The sequence below is a fragment of the Coffea arabica genome, chromosome 6e (assembly GCF_036785885.1).
Source record: "Coffea arabica cultivar ET-39 chromosome 6e, Coffea Arabica ET-39 HiFi, whole genome shotgun sequence".
Taxonomy (NCBI): Eukaryota; Viridiplantae; Streptophyta; class Magnoliopsida; order Gentianales; family Rubiaceae; genus Coffea; species Coffea arabica.
The window spans coordinates 16437624-16447253 of NC_092321.1; the positions used below are offsets into that span (position 1 = coordinate 16437624).

The 9630-nt window shown below is 35.2% G+C and overlaps 1 protein-coding gene across 1 annotated transcript; it reads right to left on the bottom strand.

Annotated features, from left to right (window-relative positions):
* Nucleotides 1-52: 52 nt before the first annotated feature.
* LOC113695488 (short integuments 2, mitochondrial) lies at nt 53-8934 on the bottom strand. Its single transcript, XM_027214607.2, has 9 exons — nt 8570-8934; nt 5890-8444; nt 5684-5788; nt 4492-4569; nt 3569-3710; nt 3307-3377; nt 2544-2640; nt 1572-1771; nt 53-501 (listed from the first exon to the last, which is right to left on the bottom strand). The coding sequence occupies exons 2-9, from the start codon at nt 6067-6069 to the stop codon at nt 259-261; spliced, it is 1116 nt and encodes a 371-aa protein (XP_027070408.1). The 5' UTR covers nt 6070-8444; nt 8570-8934; the 3' UTR covers nt 53-258.
* Nucleotides 8935-9630: the final 696 nt, after the last annotated feature.

Genomic DNA, 9630 nt, shown 5'->3' on the forward strand with positions numbered 1-9630 from the left:
CTAGCTACATGGTTCAGAGGACAATTTTTACAACAAATTCATGAACAGCAAATAGAAAATCTGAGGAATCCACAGAAACTTTGCTCAGAAACAGCCTTTCTGTAAGTGTCATAATTACAATTTCCACCGTACCTAGCCAACAATAATTACATGTACAGTATACGATGGGGGCACCAAAATCTAACAGTACAAGAGTCCCTTGGAGGACATCCAATAAAATTGGAAAATCTACTACAAGAACGTTTATAAGAAACAGACTCAAGAAATATCCGGGACATCATCAAGGATGAAAGGACCAAGTTTTCCCATTCTAAACAAAGCAAGGAATTTCTTAGATACCATTGTACGCGCCTCTGATGCTTTGTGAGGTATCTTTAACGCAGTTTGGAGCATATCAAATTGCTGGTCTATGAGGTTCTCCAAGTCCCCTTCACTCTCCAAACTACCATTAAATTCAGACAAGGTTGTGTACAATACACGTTTGACTTCAGTAACATAATTCTGCAAAGAAAACATTCATAAAGATATGAATTTGTATTTTTTTAGATTGCCTTGTGCTGCTTGTATTCTGTTAATTACTGTTTACCAGCAACAAAGTTAGAATTGTTCAATTAGGGAATAAAGAAACAAGGTACATATTGATGGGGGTCACAGACCAAAGATGATGTAGACTCATGTGCCTTTCTTTTAGCAACTCTAAGATGATGCTTCGTAAAGGATAAACCAAAAACTATCAGATGCGCAATAAAACAAAAGCAATTTGAGTGGGGATGATAGTTGTGAATTCCAAAAGAGCCCAGTAAAAGATGCAAATGTTGTCAATTGGATAATCCCAAGCTTTTGAGATTTCTTCTCCAAAACATCAAACTTTGGTTCATATTCCTGGCCTAGAAATTCCATTACGGTTACCAGAGTTCCGTTGCGTCACAGGTTTAGGAGGTAAGAATGTGGTCTGCTGTCTTGAGGCTGGTGCGGAAGGGGGATCTTCTTATATATTCTGACCCAGATTCTAGCAGATCTAGCTAATTCATGCCACGTGGAGCATTTTATTTATCAAAATCGTGTCTCAGAATACCAAGATTGAACTTCTCATGTATTCATAGTTATTGCAAGTTTTGAACTTTGTTGACTCTGGTTGGTTGGATTTATGGTTGATTTGTTGGCGATTAAAGTTTGGGAGCCACTGAAGTCCTAGTGCTGGTGTAAGTTTCATGGTTGGGTTGAGTGGAATGTTCTATTGTGCTGCAGCTGTCACCATATTTTGGTGATTGCACAGGTCAAAATTGAATTCTAGGCAAAATATGAAAAGGGTTGATAGATAGATTTTTAGAAAAAATTTCAATAGTAGGTGTGCACCACATGCCTACCATTTTAGATAATTTATGTTTGAGTTGCTTTATTGATGCACTTACGTATTTTTGGAGGGCTAAACTGAATTTAACTGACATGGTATTTGTATAATATAGGACTTACAACAGCAATCCAGTTTTTTTTTTTTTTAATTTTTTTTTGGGTTTCACATTTGAACTCGCTTGAGACATTCTGTGAGAGATCAAGAAGTCAAGAGTTACCTCAACATAAAGCACATCAGAGTTATTTTGGGGTTTTCTCCTGTTTGGTAGAAGATCTTTGACATCATGTGCTGGTTTGACTCCCTCAGTTACTCTGCCAAACAAGGGCTTCCAATGAAATGGAGTTCCACGAGTATTTAGAACTGCTAGCAAGTATTGAGCAATACGCTCTTCGCCAACTACAGAATCTTTAACAGAGCCTGCGTTTGCATATCTAAATACTCAACAAATGCGGCATACATTGGATAAGCATTTCAAATGATAAGATGGGTGCAGCAAAAATACAACTTCATTTGGATGCCTGCTTTGAATACTATGTGGCTAAAAGATGTAAAGAAAAATGAGAACATTGAACTGATATGAGACTTCTGTTTTCGCTTTGACCAACTTATCTTTTTACTATATTTTAAGTTGAGTTAAAGTTGAATATAGTACAACAACATTGGCAGTCCAGACTGGTCCTACTAGACCAAGCTACATTAATGTCCTATTTGTTCATTCAACAGACAATCACTTAGGAACAGATCCAATTTGCTTTGCAGGACATTAAACAATGAGAAAACAGGAGAAGTAAAACAAATTACGGCTTTCTTCTGCAGTGAAACTTTCCAATTTATTCTTTAATAAACAGGAGAAGCCAAACAAATCAATAATGTTTCCCAAACCTTGCATATGCTCATGGTCAAACAATAAAATTTACACAAACAAGTTAAAGGAATCATGTTCACAAATACCAGTCTTGTTTGGTAAGAATTATAAGATTGTTAACATCTATTTACCTTTTGTTTATTTATGGGTCGAGGCAACATGTAAAACTCTTTAATCAAGCAGTATATCAAATTTTAGTGAAGCTTCAATCATTTCATTCCTCATCTGTTCTTTCTTCTCCTTATGTTTTTCCTCTATGTGGACTTACCTGCCCAGCAGTCTAAAAAAGGAAAGGCTAAGTTTTAACATGGAAATAGGCTTAACCTGCAAGAGCTAGTTTCAATCCAGTCTCTATGTCTGCAATACTTGGTACGAGCACTCCAGGAGTGTCCAAAACATATACGCTAGGCTGATGAGCAATCTGCAGGCAATCAAATCAGCATCAAGAGTAGATCAAGTAAACTTCACAACATGCATTATAAGACAAAAAGAAGTATGAGATCTGATCAATATTGCAGTTCTAATAGAGGTGTAGATAGATGATGACTGAGTGAACTTTAAGCAGAAGAGTAAATTCTCATGGTCAAATAGAATTCTGTAACAACATCAAACTACTCATCCATTTAATTACAAGATTATGGTTGTATGAGATAAGAAAAATAATAGATATTCAAACCTCTTTAAAAATGTAAAAATAGCTAATAGCTGCTCAGGCAAGCTCTCATAAAGATGGTACATAACATGAGTAATCATTTCATGATTTATCTATCAAGAAATTCTTATTTCCCACCTTTCCTATCTCTGGTCCTAGAATCATTCAACTAAAACTCTCATACAGCTAATATAACAAACTCTACAATTTCAGTCACCAAGCTTTAATGTTCCTTAGCATATAAATGGCCAGTGTGTGCCCCAAGAAGAGAACGCAATGAGGGAAAATAAGCTTTAACAGAATAAGACTGCAAAGATTTAAATCTAAAATGTATTACATAGCAGTGCTACATCTCAATGTTAATGAAGCTGCAGAATTGTTTACTTAATCAATTTTTTAATGAGGACCTCAAAGTGCTTTTTAGAGCTTATCTACCTTGTATCCAGCAATATCTTGAGTAACTCCAGGCAATGGTCCCACTGTAGCTCGCTTCGTCTTATGCTGCACTAAGATTAATCAGAGGCCATCATTACTCATTGATTTTCTTTTCTTTTTGTTTTCTTATTTTTCTACTAATGGACCATCACTATTTTTTTTTTTGTTGGGGGGGAGGTGGGGAGGAAGACTTGGAACCTGAAAGTACTGGTAAAAGTGGAAACGTCTAGAGACAGAAAACAACATTAAAAAAAAAACTCACATGGAAAGCGATAGGATGCAATTTGATGGATTGAATTGATTAAGGCTGACTTGCCAACATTTGGAACACCAACCACCATTACAAGCAGAGTAGGCTCCCTTGAGATTACTTCCTTCAGTTTGAACTCCACAAGATCAAGAAGCTTCATAAATCATTTAATGTCAGAGCAAAATTGAAAGCAAACAAGTTTGGATGAACAGCAAAATTTACATTGAAGACGTCCTATGTCTTTGAAAGAAATGAAGCAAAAGGTTGCCTTAAGGCTCAAAATGAGAGGAAGTCTACACACACTCCTAATGAGGTATAAAAGTAATAGTTCCATCTCTGTCTCAAATGCAATAATTTATTCATGTTGATTAAATGGTTACAACTTCTCTTGGCAAAGCAGCAGAATGTTTGATCCCTATCTACTGCAAAGAAGAGATATTCACCAATTGCACTGGTGATGCATATTGGACACCCACAAACAGTAGCATTTGCAGATGTTATAATAATCACCTGATGGGTAGATTTGGAATTTCACAAGAAAATGTTTAAGTGCATATTCTCTAAATATTTGCTTCCAGGTTTTCCAGAATTTAAATGGACAGAATCACCCTAGTGATTAGCATAGTAATCGGCAAAAAGAAATAGGTTATCTAAGCTAAGATATTTCTGATTCTATGTGTAAAAGCCAACCATCTGAAATTTTTTTGTTTAGCCAAATTTGCAAGTACAACAACAAACAATGTTTAAGGCGATATAGGACTTTGCTTTAGGTCCAACCTTACAAGATGCTTTAGGTCCAAGCTTACAAAATGACTGTAAATAAGCATCATAACCAAAAGCAAACACATTTAGGAACAAATACCATGGTAATGAATTATAAAGTTCAAAAAGGTTTAAAGAACAGAAGCACTTGAGGGGGGAAAAAGAGTACAAACCTGTTGAACTGAACTTTTGCTGTGTGCATTTATTGCAAGACAGTCTTGTTTACACGAATCAAAATAACGGATCCATCTCTGCATGAACTTAAACCAGTCAATTTCACCCTACTTGGGCTTCAACAGCCAAAACAAACAGGTTCAATCATTAAAACAAATCCAGCATCCACCAAACAAAGAGAAATCACTCCAAAGGTACCAAACAGTCTTCATTATGCCAGAATCTCTTATGCAAAAACGAGTTCAGATGAAATGATTAATATCTTTCACAAAACTACCTATACCAGGAGTTTAAGGGCACTGATACATGCCTCTACACCAAAATCACTGAAACCACACTTCACTGGACCACCTAAACAAGCTATTACAAGGTCCTCCATAATAATACCAACAAACTAAAGAATAGCAGAAAAGGGGTAAAAAGAAAGGTGACAACCTTTTTTTCTCCCTTTCTCTTTTCCAATTTCTTCAATTATTTCAGCATGCAAGTAAATAACCAAAAGTAAGAAACTTTTAAAGGGTAGATCACATAAACATCCGCCGTATTTATCTCTTTACCTTCATAAGAACCCTCTGAGTTAATAGAAGCCAATCTTATCATAATACCGAGATCTCATAAAGCTAACCCATCTTCACATTGATACTGTTGGGGAAGGTCAAAGCAATTTTAAAAAACTTATGCAACATCTTTATAATCAGAATAAAACTTTTTTTGCCCTCAAACTATAACGGCCAATGGAATTCTCTGTTGACAGACAGAACCATAGGCCATTAAGTAGCATCAAACACCCCAAAAGTCCAGTAACTTCTGAAAGCACAGAACTACTACATAGGCAGCCTTAAAAGTCTTTAGCTGTTTCCATATGGGAATACTGTTGTGTCCATATTTTTCTTTTTCAATTCTTCCCCCAAAAACTCAAACAAATGTATTTAGCCAAATCAACTAAGTCATCTTTCTTAAGGAGATAAACATGTTAAATTCGGAACAAGATCATCATATACAGCCCAAAAAAATTAATTTAGATACCATCTTTTAACCAAAGAAAGGAAAAAGCAAAAAAAAAAAAAAGGAACGTACAATACAAAAACATAACCAAATTTTCAAGAATACGAGCTCAGACAAGTTGACCGACGCAATGTGTTACTAGTTACTACTAATTACGGGGAAAAAAGAAAACAAAACAACATTTACATGCATGATGTTGGGGTTGGCCAAATCCTTCTTGTTAAGAGCAATGACCCTTCTTTTCCCTGAAAGCATTGGCTGCAAATCTTGATTTGCCGATGACAATGGTATCTGTAAATATAATTTCACCGAAAAAAGAAAACAAATTACAACCAAACAAAAAAGAAACAAGTAACAGAAATAAAGGGGTTGGCAGTTCAATTACAACTTACACGGGCATCCCGAACTTCGATGACAAAGTCGGAGACCTTAAGGCGGCTGCGGATTGCTTTAGTGGCGGCGGCCATGTGACCGGGGAACCAGTTGATGTTTCCACCTCCCTTGTTGAATCCCATTTGTCCCAATAAAATTCCTTTCCCTTTCTTCACTATCCCATCTCTCACTCCTCCCATTTTTACTTGTTTCTTTTTATGTTTTTTTTTTCTTCTCTTTCTCTGTTTCTCTGAGCTTAAACCCCTGACTAGCTCTGGCTATGGCTTCTCTGCAACTAAACGCTTAAACCCTGTTTTCCGTTTTCTTTTGGGTTAATTGCGATAGGCACCCTCAACTATCCCAGGTTTTCATTTTGTCCTCTCAACTATCAATTTTAACATTTTAAGACATAATTTATGACACGTTGATCAAATCAGTTGCAAATTAATGATTTTTCTTAATATTTTTTTTTAGTGAAAAGACTTTGTGGCCTCTAATTTTCATGTGTGAAAACCCTTTTTAAGATGTATTAAAGCCTTTTCATTCTAAAATGACTATACAAAGTTACTAGTTTGCAATCCATTTATGTAAATTAGTACTAAATTAGCATACTATGTTAGAGTCTTAAAATTAATATTTTTCTATGCGAATTGCTATCCCTTATAGATTAGAGGTGCAAATTGCAATTAATTCTTTTCTTTTTATTTGTCCTTTGACATTTTTTAACAAAAAAATCATCAAAATAGTCCCTTACGTTTTCAAGAAAAAAAAGAAAATATTTTTTAGTCTCTCATATTTAAAATCAATCAAAATAGTCCCTTAGATATTAAAAAAAATTGTGCTCCTTAATGGCTTAATCCAGAGCTGATTTTCAATCACTTTTCCAACTAAAAAGCGCACACCTAATTCACATGCTTACAATTTAAGGGTAAAATGGGAATATAATTTTTTTCAGAAAAAAAAAGTACATGACAATCACATGACCATCTTCCAAACAGGGAACCCTAATTTTTATCCACCAAACCCAAAAAGTAAGGTCACCCGTACCTTTGCATTTTTTTCACCCATGTAGCATCTGTCTCACTATAAACTACTTTAAAAATTGTAAAAGTGAGTTAAAATGAGTATTGTATGATGATCTTAGAAATTTTACCTAACTAAAAAATAAAATAAGTTACGAGTCACTGCATAGATCAACCTACTTATATATTTATCTAGATGAAATCAGTGTGAGAGGAGGTGTCCAAACTCTCGAGGGTGATTGAGTTTTTAGCAAAGAAAGCTTTCCATGAGAGCGAAAAGGTGGAGGTAAGCTTTTAATTTCATTTTACTTGCACTGAATCTTAGGCATCATTTGGATTGAAGGAAAGAGAAGAAAAGTAAAGGAGAGAACTCTAGTGAAAAAGAAAAGAAAAGAGTTCCAAAGGAAATCAGAATCCATGCATTTTATTTGGATTACAAAAGGAATTGAAAGGAAACCACTACGAGTTAGTTAGCTTCTTATCCATAATTTAAAAAATTAATTTGTAAACACATAATAGCTTTTTGGGTAAAATACACTAAACTCCCTTATGGTTTGAATTATTTTCATAAAACCTCCTCATTGTTTAAAAACTCCAAAAGAACCCCTCGTGGTTTGGATTAATTTGGCCAACAATGGAAATCATCTAATTTAACAGAAAAATATGAAATTTCTATATTAACCTTGTTCAACCTATACTAAAAGTTAGATCAGGGTTTACATAAGATTTTAAAAAATTTCTCACTTCATTTGAGAATAAAGAAACATCAAGTGGCTCATTTGAAATTTCAAAACTAATCATCTTCTCCAAATCTCCATTTTTTACTTTGACAACAGTAGAACAGCCACCAATTACCAGCCACCGTTCAACTGAAAATCCAAATCAAGACAAGACCCAAATTTTACTTTCTTAATTCTCTCAAATCTTGCATATTCATGGAGGAATTTATCACTGTTATCATTCTATCTCAAAAAACTCCATGAAAGAGCAAAACAAATTTCAAACTCCTCAACAAATTCACAACTCACCCACGGTACTATTGTTACTGCTGCCAACACCGTCGTCAAGGTTTCATCATTGGCAGCATCATTCTTTACATTAGGCACAAGCATAAGGTTTCATCATCGTCATCATCGTTCCAAGATCGAGAAATTGCTAACAACCCATCGCCTTACTACTATTATCATTGAACACTGAACCAGTCGAGGCAGTGATCAGACGCAAGCTGTAAGATTCCGCTAAGCTAAGCCCATCCCGTCCAGACAATGGTGTTAGTCAGTAGACACATACAGGAATTTTTAGGCAAATTTAAGATCCTTCAAATATATATAACCCTACCGCCAATGGCCCACGAGCAGGGGTGCGTCTTCTACTCTGGCTTGTCCTCCTCATTAAGGTGTTCTGTTAGTCTTGTAAGCTGACCCACTGAAGCAGAAGACCAATTCTTTTCTTTCAAACTCCTGCTTTCTATGTCCCCAACCACCTTCACTCCGCTTGTAAGTGAAATAGCCTCTTCATCAAATTCATCACCAGTCCCACGAGAGAAAGCTTACCTAGGAAGCCCATCGAACAATTAAAACTATCAGCAGCCAACTAAATTCATCTGCTACAATGATGGAAGTGTACGAATCAATCTATCAATGGCAATTTTTGCTGCTTGAACTGCCATTGTCATCACCTTCATCGTCATCTTCAACACCATTGGATCTCAGATTTCATCTAAATTCTTGAAGTTTCATGACTCTTCACGTGAAATTGGTGACAAATAATTGTAAATAGACTTTGGGACAAAAATTTGGTGAAGTTTCAGCAATAAATTGTAGTGACTACCACGCAGCAGTAGAAGCGGTGGTGACACACCTCCATCTCTGCTTTCTGGTTTGCTGCACCAGTAGATGGGAGAGAGAGGGAAAAGAAATAGAGAAGGTAAGAAGAAAAAAAGAAAAGTAAGATTAACACAGGTTGGTGTTGATTTTGCTTTTGTTTTGCTTCTATTTTTCTACTCCAGATGGTTCAGGAGAAAGAAGAAAAAGGAAGAACAAGGAAAAAAAAAAAAGAAAATGTAAAATTATCACATTATCCTTGGTGTATTATTAATTTATTATCGCACTCGCTTATCAAACATGTGTAATTCACTTCCCGTCAAATTGGATGATTTCCGTTCGTTGCCCAAATTAGTTCAAATCATGAAGGGGTTCTTTGAGAGTTTTTAAACAATGAGAAGGCTTTATGACAATAACCCAAATCACAAGGAAATTTAATGTATTTTACCCTAACTTTTATAGAAAATTTTACCATTTTTACAAATGTTCATATTCTTTCCCTCCGTTTCTACCCACTTTTGGATGGAAAAGCGGGCTAACAAAAACTAGATCTTGTCCCTCCATTTCCATCCCTATCGTTTTCTTTCCCTCTTCAAGAATCAATCCAAAAATTAAAGATCTTGTCCCTCCATTTTCATTCCTTTCCCCTCCCTCCTATTCTCTAAAACAAATAGAGCCTTAATTTTTAGGGTAAAATCAATCCAAATTTTTAATTTGTGTTTTATGTTTTAAGTATATCCACATGAATACGTGATGCATGATTTTAATTTCATTTATTTTATGCCAAATTATAATTTCATTTTAATCAGTGTCCTTTAGTAGTGTGTGTTTTTTGTTTCTTGCTTAAGCGATATGACGAAATAATATTCAAATCAACATGCAACATTATAATTATTGAAGTTTATCTCAATTATGT

Excerpts from the sequence above, each read along its gene's own strand:
- LOC113695488 (XM_027214607.2), bottom strand. The coding sequence starts at position 6,069 with ATGGGAGGAGTGAGAGATGGGATAGTGAAGAAAGGGAAAGGAATTTTA. Across the intron at positions 4,570-5,683 it reads CCAACCCCAACATCATGCAT|AGATGGATCCGTTATTTTGA; the intron begins GTAAATGTTGTT and ends AAGTTCATGCAG. Across the intron at positions 1,772-2,543 it reads ATTGAAACTAGCTCTTGCAG|GCTCTGTTAAAGATTCTGTA; the intron begins GTTAAGCCTATT and ends ATGCAAACGCAG.